The 20,001-nt window shown below is 41.9% G+C and overlaps 1 protein-coding gene across 1 annotated transcript; it reads right to left on the bottom strand.

The window, feature by feature from the left end:
* Positions 1-2,746: 2,746 nt before the first annotated feature.
* Positions 2,747-12,799, bottom strand: LOC131491965 (procathepsin L-like). The gene is given in 9 exon segments (XM_058695532.1): positions 2,747-3,289; positions 3,744-3,861; positions 4,491-4,653; positions 5,104-5,328; positions 5,543-5,625; positions 5,628-5,688; positions 12,261-12,383; position 12,557; positions 12,672-12,799. Coding segments are annotated over 9 exon segments (999 nt in total). The 5' UTR covers positions 12,797-12,799; the 3' UTR covers positions 2,747-3,189.
* Between the last annotated feature and the right edge of the window lie 7,202 nt (positions 12,800-20,001).

Raw genomic sequence — 20,001 nt, 5'->3', positions numbered from 1 at the left:
CTCTGTAATTTCGGTAGGATCTTCTGAGAGTAGAGGTAAAGGGACTTCATAATTGAGAAGGCCTGTCACTGTCCAGGGGACATGAATTCTTTGTGACAGGGGTCCAGGAAACCCTCCTCAAGGACATTGCTCAGGAATGCCTGGAACTGGCAGAACTTGATCACAAAGCCCTGGAGACTCTGAGCAATTGTACGGACTGCAGCATGAGCTTTACCGCCCTTCCTGGCCGCTCCTGCTAGATGTACTTCTCAACACTCAACACTTACAGGAACAAACTGTATTTCCCAGGCCAGGAGGCCAGGCTGAGGTACTCTCTATAAATCTTGTAAAGAAACAATAGTTAAAATAAGGAGCTGGGCGTTCAGGATTTTTCTGGGAGAGTTGGAGTTTTTGTATTTAAGGGAACTGGCTGAAGAGCTGAGGCTCAGTTTTGAAGGGAAAGTTTCTAGACCAGAAGCCCAGAGATCCAAAAGATCTCCTGGAGGGTCAGGGACAGAGGCGTGGGGATGAAGGAGATATAAGAAGGGGGATTGATGTCAGATTTGGTTTTTGATTCTTATTCTGATTTTTGTTCTTTTATTAAGAGACTCCCTAACACTAGCCTTATACTGGCTTGTGTTTTCTTTTCATTTTGATCCCCTCCTAAATACCAAGAAGGCAGCTGCTAGAAGGGAGAGCTCTCTAAGAAATGTTCTAAATACAGAAAATTTTCTAGTTTGAATGAATTGCAATCTGCTCCTGGTGAGTAGGATCACCATTAGTATATTTGTTTTAATAGTGACTCAATCCAAGAAGCCTCTTTTTTTTTTTAACCTTTATTTATTTTTGAGACAGAGAGAGACAGGGCATGAACAGGGGAGGGTCAGAGAGAGGGAGACACAGAATCTGAAACAGGCTCCAGGCTTTGAGCTGTCAGCACAGAGCCTGATGTGGGGCTCGAACTCACGGACTGCGAGATCATGACCTGAGCCGAAGTCGGCCGCTTAACCAACTGAGCCACCCAGGCGCCCCCCAAGAAGCCTCTTTACGAAAGGACTCAGTGACAACTTTCCAGGCTTAGAATAAGTCTCTACCATGGACACAAGAGATGTTTCTGGAAAGGGTATGGACAATGAGGCCTCCATGATCCAAAGTTTACTCCTGAAAGGAGTCTAAGTAAACAAAGACCTTTAAGCAACATCCCAAGAACAGGTGTGCCAGGATACCCCTGAAGAGCTCCAGGTCCTGAAGACCTGGCTGATGTTCTATCACCTGGCCTTCATCCCCAGTGAGACTTGCTGCTGTATTGTACTTGTTGCCTGTCACCAGATGGCCCAGGGACCTGGGGAAGGGCTGAGACCCCACCTTGTGATGGAAAGAGGCAAGGCCACTGAGCAGAAGGGTGTGTAGGATGAAGACAAGGCTGGATCTGTTGGAACATGCAGTCTGCCATTAGTCGGTCTCTGAACATCCTTTAGAAAGGACTCCTTGTAAAAGTCATCTTGCTTCATCATGACAGGCTCTCTCAGCGTACTCTCCACACCATCCTGGGAGTTCAGCCCAAGACTCTGAGAACTTGTTCAGGTGTTGATGGGAGGGAAAATGGGAAGACCTGGCTGATGTGTGAACGATTCAGCAGGTATTAGAAGCGTCTGTAATTTACAAAGCCATTTATATTTACTTAAAAATTTAGGGGCGGGGCGCCTGGGTGGCTTAGTCGGTTGAGCGTCCGACTTCAGCTCAGGTCACGATCCCACGGTCCGTGAGTTCGAGCCCCGCTTCGGGCTCTGGGCTGATGGCTCGGAGCCTGGAGCCTGCTTCCGATTCTGTGTCTCCCTCTCTCTCTGCCCCTCCCCCATTCATGCTCTGTCTCTCTGTCTCAAAAATAAATATGTAAAAAAAAAATTTTTTTTTAAATTTAGGGGCGCCTGGATGGCTCAGTCGGTTAAGCGGCCGACTTCGGCTCAGGTCATGATCTCCCAGTACGTGAGTTTGAGCCCCGCATAGGGCTCTGTGCTGACAGTTCAGAGCCTGGAGCCTGTTTCAGATTCTGTGTCTCCCTCTCCCTGACCTTCCCCCATTCATGCTCTGTCTCTCTCTGTCTCAAAAATAAATAAATGTTTTTTAAAAAAAAAATTTTAAAAGCCCAAATTGCATTTCTCATAAAATTATTTTTAGGAGCACCTGGGGGGCCTAGTCAGTTGAGTGACTGTACCCTGATTTCTGCTCGGATCATGATCTCAATGTTGTGAGGTAGATCCCCATGTCAGGCTCTGTGCTGAGAGCCTGAAGCCTTCTTGGGATTCTTTCCTTCCCTCTCTCTCTGCCCTTCCCCTGCTTGTGTTTTCCCTCTCTCAAAATAAAGAAAGAAATAAACTTTAAAAAACCTTATTTTTAGAAGAATCCCATAGGCATGTAATAAATAACGCAGAAAGCAAATTTTGATTCCTCCCTAGGTCTTGTAGGTACCATAAAGTTATTACCAGTGTTTCCCATATTTCATAGACCTTCATAATTTCTATCAAAATAAATTGCAAAGGAACCAAATGATTCAGGAATTATAAAGTTAAATTTGGTTAAATGGATATGCAATTAAACACTGGGTTCTTTTTAGAAGGAAAGGGGTCAGAAGAGAGGAAACTTCCATTCTAAGCAGCATACGTATTTCAATCATCACAAACACTTAGTTACAAATCATACGATATTTGTACAATGATTGTAACAAAAAATCATCCTTTTTGTTACAACATTTTATGGTGGAGGAAAACATTAATGGTAATTAGTGCATGTTTGTGGGTTTCTCTAAAGAAATTAAAATCCCATGCTGTCAGCTCATGGAGCCTGACAAGGGGCTCAATACCCTGAACCATGAGATCATGATCTGGATCGAAATCATGAGCTGCTCACTCAACCAACTGAGCCATCCAGGTGCCCCTGCAGTTGTTTTATTTTTAAAAAGTAAACCTTCATACTTTTTTTTAAAAATGAAAATTCTAAAGTTACTAGACAAGTCACTGATACAAAGGTGTTTACAGCAGTAATGAGTGAGTGGTAACATTCCCAGTGTAAAATGTCACACAATCAAATCACAACTTGAGAATTCAATCATTCAAGTGCTTCATCCCATACAGTAGGGTGTGGTCACCTTGAAAATAAAACCCATTTTCTCGATAATTTATTGCCAATCAAGGTCTTCTTTACACCATCATCTCACACGGCAGGAAAGCTGGCCATGGTGGAGATTCCACAGTGGTTGTCCTGGTCTTTGGCTATGAGTATGTAGCCATGTTTGCCCCAATTTGCACCCCAGCTGAAAGAAGATGGGGTTTTTCATTTATTACAGAGGAATAAACACATTTCTCTTTATGGACAATGACACCTGACACTCAGCAGTGCCCCAGAGGCCAGGACAGATTCAGGAAGAATCAAGAGTGGCCATCCTTGCTCATGGTTGAGTTCTAACCCAGCAGAGAAATCTATCCCCAAAACTTTCACAAAACCACAAAATGAGAGACAGAAAAAGGAATTTCTTGGGGTCAGAAGTGTTTCAGATGCAGTGATATTCAAACTATAGCAGGACCCTTGCAAGCTTGAAAGAGTAGCTTAATGTCATCAAATGAATATGTCTCTGTTCCCGCTAAGTGGGGCAAACACTTCTGGGGTCTCAGAAGTGGGCTCAAGGGTTTGACGATCTGTATCCAAACACCGATGCCAAAAGGATTTCTTTTTCAATTCCAAAGATAAATACTTTTGGCTTTTTATACCTGTTCTTGACAATCCAATATTTTTTGTTCTCCGATTCTTCTCCTTCAAAGCCATAGCCAACCACCAGAACACCGTGATTCAGGCATTTATTGCTGCACTTTGGATCATAATAAATGCCTGGAAAAGTAAATTCAGTTCCAAGGTGGGACATCAAAGCGACATGATAACATCTAACAATAACTGAGTCACCGCAGTAGAGGAAGCATCTCAAAATTCAGGTGGGATATAAATCCAATAAGACTTAGAAATCAGTTCTTTTTGCCTAGCAAGGCTAGGGATTTAGGCCCTCATGCAATACCAGCAGAAATACACATCATCACAATCTCTTTTGTGAAGAACAGTCAAGAGGGATAGAAGAACACTCGCTGAAACTTTGTCATTCTATTCTACCATGTCAGCATTGGGAAGCAGCAGAAAAACACAAAATCACTTGAGCCAAGGGCTTCTTTCCAGCGTCCATTTCATTAGTAAAACTCGTTAGAAATCTTCCAGGCTTAACATTTGGGAAAAACTAAAGTAAGTTAAGCTATACCAATCAAATTATGTAGCCATTTAAATATATTTATGAAGTGCTTGAAAGAGAGGAAGTTGGGTCAAGTCATGTCAATATGTTGAACAACAGGCACAAAATCACATGTGCTGAAGGAACAACTACATGAAATCCATACCTTATAGATCAATCTTGCCTTATATGATGGTGGTTCCCCATTTGTCCTGCCTACTTTTGTACGTAGACACATGCTGACCTTTTTTATAGAACTGGAAGGAATTCAGGCTTGCATCTACAGCAGCAGAGACAGGCCCCACAGTTGCCACTGTGGTCATTAGGCCATCCTCCTTGTTTATGACACTCCAGAAGGCAGTCACGTTGGCAACAGAATTCTCAGGCTTGTATTTGCAGGATTCATTCTTTCAAAGGTAAAGGGGGAGAGGCTTGATCACTACCATCCACGTCCAGGGGAACAGGAGTGCAAGATTGTTTGCAACTGAATGATTTCCAAGTGAAGTTTGTTATAAGGCATCTCAGGACATAAAATGGGTTTGATTGTTTTGAAGTTGAAAAATTAGCAGTGTCTATCCAATGAGACACTCTTTGGGTCTACTCGTTCATAAAGTTTTCACTCTGGAGACCTGTACTGTATATAAGATGCTGTTCATGTCACCGTGTAACATAGTTGTAGGAACAGCTATATGGTAATGAGGTAATCAGAGAGCTGTGCTAGTAGGGTAATACATTTTAATGTCAGTTCTGACCATTTGCAGGTATAGAGTCTATAATCACATACAAGAATTCTAAATACAGGATCTGTTTCTACTGAATATGCTCAACTTTGACAAAAGATAAGGAACTCCACTTACCTGTGCATGATATGGATAGGATTCCTCTGAGTCCAGTCCCCCATTGTCCTTAACATACTGGAAGGCTTTAACCATTAGGCCACCACGGCAGCTGCCATTGCCTTGAGACCAAGAGCAGTCTACCAGGTTGTGCTCACTCAGTGAAATAAGTTTTCCAGTTTTCCGGAACATCTGTCCTTCAAGGGCACCAGTTGCACTAAAAGCCCAACAAGAATGACAGTCACCCTGAAAACAAAATGCAAACGCGCTTAGCCTACAAAATTAATTGCAAGACTTTAACAACAGCCCATAGGTCTGAAAACTCTTCTAAAACATAACAAACTGCATATTGTGCTTCAATTTCCATAGCAAACTGCATATTGTGCTTCAATTTCCATAGCAATGACACTGATTCCTTTTGGCTTTACTCTTGAGAGGGAACTGCTGAGTATTGTCCCACCTGATCTTTCACAGGAGTTACATAGCCTTTCTCTCTCCAGTCTACAGATGAAGGGATCTCAGCAAAGAGAGGTGCTTGGAACGCTTTCCCTTTTTGTGTTTCTGGATTTTAAGGGCATTCAACACCTGTTTGAATTCTTCACTGGTCTTCAAGGAAAAGGAAACAGAGTGTTGGCAAGCATGAGATGATTTGGAAAAGCACTTAGAGGGGTTGGAAGATGGCGACATAGGAGGACGCTGGGCTCACCGCGCGTCCTGCTAATCACTTAGATTCCACCTACACCTGCCTAAATAACCCAGAAAACTGCCAGAGGATTAGCAGAACGGAGTCTCCGGAGCCAAGCGCAGATGAGAGGCCCACGGAAGAGGTAAGGAGGGCGGCGAGGCGGTGCAAGCTCCACGGACTGGCGAGAGGGAGCCAGGGCGGAGGGGCGGCTCGCCGGCCAAGCAGAGCCCCCGGGTCTGGCTGGCAAAAGTGGAGGGGCCGGACAGTGTGTTCTGACAGCAAGCGTGACTTAACGTCTGGGAGGTCATAAGTTAACAGCTCTGCTCAGAAAGAGGGAAGGCTGGAGGACAAAAGGAGGGAGAGCTGCTGAGCCCCCGGACGACAGAGCTCAGTTTGGTGGGGAACAAAGGCGCTCGCCAGCGCCATCTCCCTCGCCCATCCCCCAGCCAAAATCCCAAAGGGAACCAGTTCCTGCCAGGGAACTTGCTCCCTCCTCGCAAACACCCAACGCTGTGCTTCTGCGGAGCCAAACCTCCGGCAGCGGATCTGACTCCCTCCCGCTGCCACAGGGCCCCTCCTGAAGTGGATCACCTAAGGAGAAGCGAGCTAAGCCTGCCCCTCCTGCCCCCGTGCACCTTGCCTACCCACCCCAGCTAATACACCAGATCCCCAGCACCACAAGCCTGGCAGTGTGGAAGTAGCCCAGACGGGCCATGCCACCCCACAGTGAATCCCGCCCCTAGGAGAGGGGAAGAGAAGGCACACACCAGTCTGACTGTGGCCCCAGCGGTGGGCTGGGGGCAGACATCAGGTCTCACTGCGGCCCCGCTCACCAACTCCAGTTATACACCACAGCACAGGGGAAGTGCCCTGCAGGTCCTCACCACTCCAGGGACTATCCAAAATGACCAAACGGAAGAATTCCGCTCAGAAGGATCTCCAGGAAATAACAACAGCTAATGAACTGATCAAAAAGGATTTAAATAATATAACAGAAAGTGAATTTAGAATAATAGTCATAAAATTAATCGCTGGGCTTGAAAACAGTATACAGGACAGCAGAGAATCTCTTGCTACAGAGATCAAGGGACTAAGGAACAGTCACGAGGAGCTGAAAAACGCTTTAAACGAAATGCAAAACAAAATGGAAACGACGACGGCTCCAACTGAAGAGGCAGAGGAGAGAATAGGTGAACTAGAAGATAAAGTTATGGAAAAAGAGGAAGCTGAGAAAAGGAAAGATAAAAAAAATCCAGGAGTATGAGGGGAAAATTAGAGAACTAAGTGATACACTAAAAAGAAATAATATACGCATAATTGGTATTCCAGAGGAGGAAGAGAGAGGGAAAGGTGCTGAAGGGGTACTTGAAGAAATAATAGCTGAGAACTTCCCTGAACTGGGGAAGGAAAAAGGCATTCAAATCCAAGAGATACAGAGAACTCCCTTCAGACGTAACTTGAATCGATCTTCTGCACGACATATCATAGTGAAACTGGCAAAATACAAGGATAAAGAGAAAATTCTGAAAGCAGCAAGGGATAAACGTGCCCTCACATATAAAGGGAGACCTATAAGACTCGTGACTGATCTCTCTTTTGAAACTTGGCAGGCCAGAAAGGATTGGCACGAGATCTTCAGTGTGCTAAACAGAAAAAATATGCAGCCGAGAATCCTTTATCCAGCAAGTCTGTCATTTAGAATAGAAGGAGAGATAAAGGTCTTCCCAAACAAACAAAAACTGAAGGAATTTGTCACCACTAAACCAGCCCTACAAGAGATCCTAAGGGGGATCCTGTGAGACAAAGTACCAGAGACATCACTACAAGCATAAAACATACAGACATCACAATGACTCTAAACCCATATCTTTCTATAATAACACTGAATGTAAATGGATTAAATGCGCCAACCAAAAGACATAGGGTATCAGAATGGATAAAAAAACAAGACCCCTCTATTTGCTGTCTACAAGACATTCATTTTAGATCTGAGGACACCTTTAGATTGAGAGTGAGGGGATGGAGAACTATTTATCTTGCTACTGGAAGCCAAAAGAAAGCTGGAGTAGCCATACTTATATCAGACAAACTAGACTTTAAATTAAAGGCTGTAACAAGAGATGAAGAAGGGCATTATATAATAATTACAGGGTCTATCCATCAGGAAGAGCTAACAATTATAAATGTCTATGCGCCGAATACCAGAGCCCCCAAATATATAAAACAATTACTCATAAACATAAGCAACTTTATTGATAAGAATGTGGTCATTGCAGGGGACTTTAACACTCCACTTACAGAAATGGATAGATCATCTAGACACACGGTCAATAAAGAAACAAGGGCCCTGAATGATACATTGGATCAGATGGACTTGACAGATATATTTAGAACTCTGCATCCCAAAGCAACAGAATATACTTTCTTCTCGAGTGCACATGGAACATTCTCCAAGATAGACCATATACTGGGTCACAAAACAGCCCTTCATAAGTTTACAAGAATTGAAATTATACCATGCATACTTTCAGACCACAATGCTATGAAGCTTGAAATCAACCACAGGAAAAAGTCTGGAAAACCTCCAAAAGCATGGAGGTTAAAGAACACCCTAGTAAAGAATGAGTGGATCAACCAGGCAATTAGAGAAGAAATTAAAAAATATACGGAAACAAACGAAAATGAAAATACAACAATCCAAACGCTTTGGGATGCAGCGAAGGCAGTCCTGAAAGGAAAATACATCGCAATCCAGGCCTATCTCCAGAAACAAGAAAAATCCCAAATACAAAATCTAACAGCACACCTAAAGGAAATAGAAGCAGAACAGCAAAGGCAGCCTAAACCCAGCAGCAGAAGAGAAATAATAAAGATCATAGCAGAAATAAACAATATAGAATCTAAAAAAACGGTAGAGCAGATCAACGAAACCAAGAGTTGGTTTTTTGAAAAAATAAACAAAATTGACAAACCTCTAGCCAGGCTTCTCAAAAAGAAAAGGGAGATGACCCAAATAGATAAAATCATGAATGAAAATGGAATTCTTACAACCAATCCCTCAGAGATACAAACAATTATCAGGGAATACTATGAAAAATTATATGCCAACAAATTGGACAACCTGGAAGAAATGGACAAATTCCTAAACACCCACACCCTTCCAAAACTCAATCAGGAGGAAATAGAAAGCTTGAACAGACCCATAACCAGCGAAGAAATTGAATTGGTTATCAAAAATCTCCCAACAAATAAGAGTCCAGGACCACATGGCTTCCCAGGGGAGTTCTACCAGATGTTTCAAGCAGAGATAATACCTATCCTTCTCAAGCTATTCCAAGAAATAGAAAGGGAAGGAAAACTTCCAGACTCATTCTATGAAGCCAGTATTACTTTGATTCCTAAACCAGACAGAGACCCAGTAAAAAAAAAGAACTACAGGCCAATATCCCTGATGAATATGGATGCAAAAATTTTCAATAAGATACTAGCAAATTGAATTCAACAGCATATAAAAAGAATGATTCACCATGATCAAGTGGGATTCATTCCTGGGATGCAGGGCTGGTTCAACATTCACAAATCAATCAACGTGATACATCACATTAATAAAAAAAAAAGAGAGAAGAAGCATATGATCCTGTCAATCGATGCAGAAAAGGCCTTTGACAAAATCCAGCACCCTTTCTTAATAAAAACCCTTGAGAAAGTCGGGATAGAAGGAACATACTTACACATCATAAAAGCCATTTATGAAAAGCCCACAGCTAACATCATCCTCAATGGGGAAAAACTGAGAGCTTTTTCCCTGAGATCAGGAACACGACAGGGATGCCCACTCTCACCGCTGTTGTTTAACATAGTGATGGAAGTTCTAGCATCAGCAATCAGACAACAAAAGGAAATCAAAGGCATCAAAATTGGCAAAGATAAAGTCAAGCTTTCGCTTTTTGCAGATGACATGATATTATACATGGAAAATCTGATAGACTCCACCAAAAGTCTGCTAGAACTGATACATGAATTCAGCAAAGTTGCAGGATACAAAATCAATGTACAGAAATCAGTTGCATTCTTATACACTAACAATGAAGCAACAGAAAGACAAATAAAGAAACTGATCCCATTCACAATTGCACCAAGAAGCATAAAATACCTAGGAATAAATCTCACCAAAGATGTAAAAGATCTGTATGCTGAAAACTATAGAAAGCTTATGCAGGTAATTGAAGAAGATATAAAGAAATGGAAAGACATTCCCTGCTCATGGATTGGAAGAATAAATATTGTCAAAATGTCAATACTACCCAAAGCTATCTACAGATTCAATGCAATCCCAATCAAAATTGCACCAGCATTCTTCTGCTTGTCCTAGGACAAGCAATCCTAAAATTCATATGGAACCACAAAAGGCCCCCAATAGCCAAAGTAATTTTGAAGAAGAAGACCAAAGCAGGAGGTATCACAATCCCAGACTTTAGCCTTTACTACAAAGCTGTCATCAAGACAGCATGGTATTGGCACAAAAACAGACACATAGACCAATGGAATAGAATAGAAACCCCAGAACTAGACCCACAAACGTATGGCCAACTCATCTTTGACAAAGCAGAAAAGAACATCCAATGGAAAAAAGACAGTCTCTTTAACAAATGGTGCTGGGAGAACTGGACAGCAACATGCAGAAGGTTGAAACCAGACCACTTTCTTACACCATTGACAAAAATAAATTCAAAATGGATAAAGGACCTGAATGTGAGACAGGAAACCATCAAAACCCTAGAGGAGAAAGCAGGAAAAGACCTCTCTGACCTCAGCCGTAGCAATCTCTTACTCGATACATCCCCAAAGGCAAGGGAATTAAAAGCAAAAATGAATTACTGGGACCTTATGAAGATAAAAAGCTTCTGCACAGCAAAGGAAACAACCAACAAAACTAAAAGGCAACCAACGGAATGGGAAAAGATATTTGCAAATGACATATCGGACAAAGGGCTAGTATCCAAAATCTATAAAGAGCTCACCAAACTCCACACCCGAAAAACAAATAACCCAGTGAAGAAATGGGAAGAAAACATGAATAGACACTTCTCTAAAGAAGACATCTGGATGGCCAACAGGCACATGAAAAGATGCTGAAGATCGCTCCTCATCAGGGAAATATAAATCAAAACCACACTCAGATATCACCTCACGCCAGTCAGAGTGGCCAAAATGAAGAAATCAGGAGACTATAGATGCTGGAGAGGATGTGGAGAAACGGGAACCCTCTTGCTCTGTTGGTGGGAATGCAAATTGGTGGAGCTGCTCTGGAAAGCAGTGTGGAGGTTCCTCAGAAAATTAAAAATATGCTCTGTCTCTCTCTGTCTCAAAAATAAATAAACGTTAAAAAAAAAAAATTTAAAAAAAAAAAAAATTAAAAAAAGGGGCGCCTGGGTGGCTCGGTCGGTTAAGCGTCCGACTTCGGCTCAGGTCATGATCTCACGGTCCGTGAGTTCGAGCCCCGCGTCAGGCTCTGTGCTGACAGCTCAGAGCCTGGAGCCTGCTTCCGATTCTGTGTCTCCCTCTCTCTCTGACCCTACCCCTTCATGCTCTGTCTCTCTCTGTCTCAAAAATAAATAAACGTTAAAAAAAAAAAAAAATTAAAAAAAAAAAAAAAAGAAAATTAAAAATAGACCTACCCTATGATCCAGCAATAGCATTGCTAGGAATTTACCCAAGGGATACAGGAGTACTGATGCATAGGAGCACTTGTACCCCAATGTTTATAGCAGCACTCTCAACAATAGCCAAATTATGGAAAGAGCTTAAATGTCCATCAACTGATGAATGGATAAAGAAATTGTGGTTTATATACACAATGGAATACTACGTGGCAATGAGAAAGAATGAAATATGGCCTTTTGTAGCAACGTGGATGGAACTGGAGAGTGTGATGCTAAGTGAAATAAGCCATACAGAGAAAGACAGATACCATATGGTTTCACTCTTATGTGGATCCTGAGAGACTTAACAGAAACCCATGGGGGAGGGGAAGGAAAAAAAAAAAAAAGAGGTTAGAGTGGGAGAGAGCCAAAGCATAAGAGACTGTTAAAAACTGAGAACAAACTGAGGGTTGATGGGGGGTGGGAGGGAGGGGAGGGTGGGTGATGGGTATTGAGGAGGGCACCTTTTGGGATGAGCACTGGGTGTTGTATGGAAACCAATTTGACAATAAATTTCATATATTAAAAAAAATAAAAAATAATAATAAATAAAAATAAATAAAAAAATAAATAAAAACTGAGAACAAACTGAGGGTTGATGGGGGGTGGGAGGGAGGGGAGGGTGGGTGATGGGTATTGAGGAGGGCACCTTTTGGGATGAGCACTGGGTATTGTATGGAAACCAATTTGACAATAAATTTCGTATATTGAAAAAAAAATAAAAAGAAAAAAAAAAAAAGAAAAGCACTTAGAGGAAGCCTGAAATGTTCAGCAATCTGTGCCACACTCACCATGTCGCCAAAACCATTCATTGCCATCATGAAACTGTGTTTCCCTTGGCTGTGTTCCTGATTGTGCTGTTCAATCATTTGCATATTCCTCTCCCACACTGCTCTCCTCTGTCCTTCTTCATCCTGGAGACAAACATATAACTTATCATCTTTATTTCTGTTTAAAACCACCAGATGTGCACCTAGTGGATGTGCTCAAAGAGAGGAGGAGAAACCACAGCCAGGAATGCCTGATGCTTCTGGGAGTTATTCTCCAGCAACCACATGTATGCCCACACTGTGGGCAGTCACAGTACCCTGTTTACTGCCTTGGTAAGAGCAGCCTCAAGAAGCCACTCCCTGCTATGAACTCACACCAGCATGGAATGCTCTCTTCAGGGGTCCCTCTGGACAGCTTAAATGTTACCGAACATGCTATATAGTTTCCCGTGTGTTGCCTTCCACTGGGACCATTGTTCATCTAAGCTCTGTTTGACTTGTGGAGCAGCTGACACTATTCCCAGGCAAAGGGCAGCCAGGAAGAAGGAAGGGTGCATGTTTCAAAACCTAGGAAAGGAAAACACATGAGTTTCTGATTAGACCAAACTGTCTAAAAAGCCATCGTTCCTTCTGAGATGTTAGAGTCACTAAGAGCAGAAAGAATGAATTTATCCTCCTGAGTGTTTACATAGGCTGTGGAGGAAGGCTGAGGTTGTGGGACGTGCAGTGCTCCCACTCCCTGCCCTGTGACCTGCCTACTGGTTCCAAAGCATGTAAATGGCAGTGCAGGGAGTGAGGAGCCCTGAGTCCTGGTGTGGTGGGGGGGGGGGGGGGGGGGCAAGCTGCCATGTCTGGAGGGGTCAGGTCCTGGAAGAGTGCCTCCTGGAGCCCCAAACCCCCGATCCCCAAGGCAGCTGTCCCCAGTGTTTTCAGAGGTGGCCCACTCTTCATGCCAGTTCTGGGGATCTCACCTGTGGCAGGTGTAGTTGTGCAGCTCAGTCACAGCTTCAGGTCAGGGGATGTCCAGGAGGCCTGGCGATGGGTAGGAGGCTGTCCACTTAAGGTCTGGGATTGGCCCTAGCAACCCTGCCCCCACCACCTGCGTGCCCTGCAATTGGCTGATCCATCCTGTGGGCGGGGCCTCTGTGCCCTGGAGCTCTGGGCTGCTGGGGCATGTGATGCCTGGGTCCCTAATTATCCCAGGGGAATTTGTGCCTGCTTCAGTGGCTCCAGGGGAGGTGAGCTGGAAGACCAGGGACAGCCCTGTGGAGGGATCCGGTGTCTCCCTGAGGGCCCACATCAACTAATTACCATGAATTTATACGTTAGTGGATGGTTCATGAAAAGAATTCACCCGGAAAACCCCAACTGGCTTTTCAGCATCACCCTGCCTGTCCTTTAGTCCTAGTGTTTTTGGTGAAAATCTCCTGGAAGGATGAGAACAGGATAATCTAGTCTAGTGGTTCCTGATTATTCTGAACAAACGTCGCTCAGGTGGAGGATGCAGAGCCCACAGTGGGAGGTGTTATCACTGTGTCAGGATGGGGTGCCCCTGGGTTATGGAAGAATCTGGAGAGGTCAGGCAGTCCCCCAAACAGGGTATGCGCTGGGCAAGGCTCAAGTCCTTTCAGGGAAAGGGGCAGAAGGGAGGGGTGTCCCAAGAAGGCGTGGCATTTTGTAATGCTCCTGTCCTGCCTCCCCCAGGTAGAGATTCTTCTTCCCTCTCAAGCCTTTCTCAAAACCAACATAAAAGAGTTATTTCCAGAAAAATTTGGTTTAATAAAAGGAGTAAAGGCAGCATGTAGAAATAGCATTTTCCTCCCCACTCTCTGCGTTATGGAATATTGTGTTCCTCAGTGTCCAACATGCTTTTCTTCAGCTTTAATTTAAAAAGTTTCAGAAAGACATTTATTTCAAGAAATAAAGTATTTATCAGTATTCATGAATTTGCCCTCTGACAACTGGTTTTGATTCCATATGGCTAGACAGTGAGCTAGCAGTTCAGGACCTCCTTCCCCAGACCTACATTCTTGAGACACCCCAGTGATCTTACTCATGTGTTGTCTCCAGCACCTCTCTGCTCCAGGACAGCAGTTTGCAAAAGGATTCCATACAGGGACTCAGAGTCAGGGCTGGGCGAGTATGGCCATTCTACAGCTCTCCAGGTGTGGGGCCCGCAGGCTCTGTAACACCCTCAGCCTCAGTTTCCTCAGTGAACACATGGAGCAATAGATTTTCCTCAGAGGATTCTTGTGAAGACTAAAGGAAATAATACATGTCAGGCATGAGCATAGAGTAGGGCTAATTTAATACTACTTCCTTGTGAGGTCACAGAAAATCCTTCCAAAGGTCCTGCTTCATTCAGAAAATATTTATCTGAGAATTTGAGGACCTAGGCAATCCCTACTGATTTCTTTACTTCCTGTGAGCCAGGTCACCAGATTAGCGAAATGAACCATAATGTATAGTGGTTAAGTAAGCCTATAGGGTCCTAAGTATGACTACTATATCTGTGTTTGTTGATGTGATGGAAATAAGCAGCGACAGTAAGCCTCCCTTGGAAAAGCAACTGGGAAAGGAAAGCCTGACCTCCAGCCTCTCCAGGTCACTAGTGCCTGCAACCTGGGTTCACCTGAAGCCACAGGGCAGCTCTCAGCAGACAGAGTGGTCTGAACTCAGGGTGAGCTCCTGGGAAGCCTGTCCTCCTATTGGGGCCTTACTCTCTTCTTCTGTAAATTATTCTAAAAATGCTCAGCTGACACAAGATTTAAATAGCATTTTTTAATCTTTAAAACAGCAAGGGAACAATTAGTTACTGATTTCACATTTATTTGTAAAACAATAAAAATTTCCTCCAGATTCTTAGTCTGTATTTCTAAAGTAAAGTGTTAGAAGATCCGCCAGAGAAGCTAAGACGTGTGCACCTGCTGGGAAGGAGCAGAAGAGGGGGAGATGTGGGAACTGACTTTGCCTCAGGGCAAAAGCTGGTTTTACTTCTGTATTTGACTTTTCTGTTTGTAAAGCCTGTTTCTCTATGTGAGGGACCTCATTTCTACTAAGCTATATGCCCCAGTCATTTCATAAAAAATAAAAACTCTACTATGGTGCTTGCTTTCAAGGATTTACACTATGTTTATGCTTTGGGGAAAATGTCTTAAAAAATTATTACTTCAGTCAAACATTTATTGTGGGTAGTTATCTGGTTCTGTACTCCAAATTATAGAGACTATGAGTCCTTTAAAATTTCACACTTTTAAATTTAATATCATATTCATCATAGTTTCCAAATATTTCACATCCTCTGGGTAGCACCAGAATAATCCATTAACAGAAGAAATACATTGTTTCTAGATATTTAACAGGAAGTAGAAGAGATGGCCACAGTGAGCACTTGTGATATCACTCTAACAGTCCAAGTCCTCCCAACCTCTATGTGATACAGGCAGGAAATGTTTAATTTAGCATGGTGTAACGTCATAGCAAGTGGTTTCTGATTAATTGCCCATGACTGTCAGGCTACTTAATCCTTCACAGTGTTATCCCTGGGCTCATTGTTCTCTTATCCCATTCTGAAGGAGCACCATCACTCTCATCATTATCTTTGTTTTCTGCCATTCTTTATTGCTGGCCCTAAATGGCATTTCCAGGCTCGTCTCTCATCCCTGCCACAATGCCACAAACAGTGCAGTCCATCAGCGTGCTACTCTGAAGACCTGATGTTGCTGCGAGGAGCTCTCCTGTGCCTCAGTGCCTTGGGCAAGCCATGCCTTCCTCCTGGAATGCTCTTTCTTTCCATTCCACCTCTTTGAATGTCTGGTGGAATCCTGCTCTTCTCCCCAGTCCCCTATGAAAAGTCAGCAAATGGATTTTTTCTTTGTGTTCCCATAGCTTCTGGACAAGTCATCAGGGTACCTGTTACAGTGTTTGTAAGTTTTTGGTAATCCTGGCTAGGCTGAGCTCCTCAAAGTCATGTTCATGTCTACTACACCACTGAACCTATTATGTCAATGACTGGGTCAGTAGGTGCTTGATTAATAAGAAAGGTTGCATGTTGCACTAAAAATATGGGCAGCAGAGCCAAATGATGACTTCCAATTCCTTTAGATTTTGACACAAATCAAAAAATTTGCAAATCAAAAAATTTGCAATGTATATCCATACATAAAATTGCTCTCATTTTGGTCACATTAAAAATGAGTAAATGGAGCAGAAATATTCCCAATTCTGTTTATATATTTTTCTGTTTCTTTTTCAAAATAATAATCTGTGATAATCCATCCAAGGCAGGTGAATTTTCCTTCCACACTATATATGAAGAATTTCATGAATAAATTAATGTTCAAGCAAATGCAGAAAATGTTTTAAATTATTTAGTAGAAAAAAAATGCTTACAACATGGTTAGTATCATTATTATATGTATTCAAATGAGCAGAAAATTACAAGTATATCAGCTACTTATTAAGATCATTATTCCACTGGTTTCACTTTATCAGCAACAAGAGCAAGTTACTTGCAACTTTTGCTTCGGACATTCTACAGTCCAGGAAACCATCATCATCACCACCATCATCATCATCATCACCTTTGTAGTAGTTGTCAACAACTTGTGATATGTTAGGCATTGTTACATGGTTTAAATATATCACTGCATTTCCTTTCACAATGACTTCTGCCTGAGAGAGTCTTTGAATACTTGTTGCACTTCCCAATGATGAAATTTTGGAGTTGGTGAACTCTAAGTTAGTCCATATGCAAAGAGTAAGAAAACTGACATGATGTGAAACTAGGGTAATTGACAGCTCAGGTATTTTAAGATATCTTTGAAGAGCAAAAGGCAGGTAATCCAAACCAATTAGATTCTTTTTTTTTTAATAGAATTTTGGAGAAGATACTTGGTTGTTGACAGAGTTGATAGCAATGCTAAAGAAACAGATGTCAGGACTGAAACAATTAGAATCCAGGGCAAATCTGGCAACTAAGCAGCAGGAACTAGTCAGCAATGTGGTCAGGGCTCAGTTGCTGTAATAAAAGAATTCACATTGTTTCTTCCATCCTTGCATCATTCTGCTTCCAGATTGAAAAACCTGGAAGACAATGTCTGTCAATATTTCATCCTGTGTCTAAGGGAGGGAAAGGCATCTTAATATAGCCCCCTCAAGACTGTATGTAATGGGGAAGAAGAAACCACAAAAGAAAGCATGCTGCTCCTACCAAGACAAGAGGAAATGGATGCTAGTGGCTAAGAAATGGCCCTCACTTAACTCATTTAGCTTCTCAACATACTGATAAGCTTTTTCTTTTCATTAAACATTTTCTTTTGAGATAATTATAGTCATATGCAATTGTAAGAAATAATACAGAGAAAACCCATGTCCTTCTTACTGGCAAGAAAACAAACACATAGATGGTGGAACAGAATAGAATCGAAATCCCAGGAATAAACTAACACATATATAGATGATATGAATAAACATTTTTCCAAAGAAGATTCATGAATGGCCAACAAGTACATGAAAATATGTTCATCATTGTTAATCACCAGTAAATGCAAATCACATTGAGATGATACCTCACGCCTGTTAAGATGGCTGTTATCAAAAAGAGAAGAAATAAAAAGCATAGTAAGGATGTGGAGAAAAGGACTGTCTTGTATACTGTTGGTGGAAATGTAAACTGGTACAGTTCATTTGGAAAACAATATAGAGATACCCGCCAAATTAGAAATAGAACTACTGTAACATCCAGAATTCCCACTTCTGGATATTATTCATAGAAAATGAAAATACTACCTGGAAATGATATATGTACTACATATCCATTGCAGTATTATTTAAAAGAGTCAAGATATAGAAACAGCCTAAATGTCAATTAATGAATGAGTGCATAAAGAAAATGTGGAATATATACACACTTACTCAGCCATAAAAAAGAATGGAATTTTTCCATTTGTGACAATATGGATGGACCTTAATGGTCATTATCCCAAGTGCAATAAGTCAGGCAAACAGAGGTGAATACTATGTAATCTCTTCCATATGTGGAATCAAAGCAAAAAACCAAAAATCAAACAAAGAAAAACAAACTAAGCTAATTGATACAGAAAAAAGTTTCCAGACACGGGGGCTGTGGATGGGAGAAATAGAAAGGAGGTCAAAATGTAAAGAATATTAAAAAAAAAAAAAAGCCTGAGATAAAAAGCTGTTTGTTCCTCCTGCTATCTTACGTTCTGTTTCATCTTTAGCTTCAATTCCAACATTAGCCTGAGGCAGAGAATTTAGTGCCTCTAACCCTGCAGGTAAAAAGATGAACAGAATCTAAAACATCTCTAATTATTGTGCACATAACTGGTCTCTCTTAACAAGGTCTCCTTCTCTTCCCTGTTTCCAGATTGGCTGGCATGTGTAGAAGTTTCTCTGTAAAGGAAGTGCTTTTCTTGCTGGATCTTAGTGCAGGCAGCAAGAAGTAACCACTACATTCTACATTCTCACATTTTTCTGCCAAATTTCCTAATATTCCAGCCTGGTTAGGCATTGTCTATACCCCCAGGGACAATAGGTAACAGGTCAACCACCTTGTAACAGACATTTCCAGCTTCTCAGCTTACTTAGTAAGGGCAGTGGTATCCTTACTGTATCCACCCTATCACAGCTCAGCCAATCCACATTGTACAAACTTTTATTTGTAAGACTCTATTTCCAAGTACCGGTTTCTCTAGTAGACATCACTATTCCAGTTTCAAATGACAGAAACCTAACTTCATATGCTTGAAAGTAGTTTATTGTCTTTGCATGGGAAACAGGGCAGTTTCTCTTCAAGCACAGCTGGATTCAATCAGTAGCTTAGTAGGTGTGGGACAAACCTCTCTGTGAGCGATGTTATCACCCCCAATGTATGACACCGATTCACTCTGGTTCTGGTTATTGGCCTCACTCTCAGACTTCTTATACTCCTCTTGACATTACAGACTTATCTATTTCTAAGGATGGCATCCTCAGAAAAGAGAAAGGATCTTGTCGAATAGCATAGACAGTCTTGGAATTGTTCCATTTGTTCTAATGAGCCTGCCGCAGGTGCTCATTTTAATACATCTTTGTGGCTTGTAGATGAAGGAAGAGATGTCGGGCTTGGTCCTGGAGATAGGTTTGGTCAGTGACATCTGAAACACTCTCAAGGAGGAGGGGATGATTGAAAAGGGGTAAACAAAGAGTGCGATTGCTGAGTCATAGGGTAATAGAATGTTTCCTTTTGTAAGAAACTGCTTTGTGTGTAGGACATGGGGACAGGAAGATAAAAGGTATAAACTTCCAGTTATTAGATAGATAAATAAGTTCTTGGGCTGTAATAACCAGTGTGGAGACTATGGTGAACAGTTCTGTATATTTGAAAGTTGCTGAGAGGAAAACCTAAAAGTTCTCATCACAATGCAAGTAATTATAACCTTGTGAGGTAATGGATGTTAATTAAAGCTATTGTGGTGATAATTTTGCCATTTATACATATGTCAAATCATTATGTTGTACACTTTAATACAATGTTATATCTCAATTATATCTCAATAAAACATTAAAAATCAGAAACCACTAAACCATATTCTAGAATAGCTGTACCATATTACATTCCCACCAGCAATGGCTGAGTGGTCCAGTTTCTCCACATCCTCACCAAGCATTAAGTGTTATCACTCTTTGTATTTCGCCCTATCTAATAGGTGTGTAAAGATGATCATCCTGGCTTAAACTGGCATTCCTCTAATGGCTGATA

This window comes from Neofelis nebulosa, chromosome 12 (genome assembly GCF_028018385.1).
Source record: "Neofelis nebulosa isolate mNeoNeb1 chromosome 12, mNeoNeb1.pri, whole genome shotgun sequence".
Taxonomy (NCBI): domain Eukaryota; kingdom Metazoa; phylum Chordata; class Mammalia; order Carnivora; family Felidae; genus Neofelis; species Neofelis nebulosa.
The sequence above is the reverse complement of the archived record's forward strand: the minus strand, read 5'-3'. Positions and strand labels throughout refer to the sequence as shown.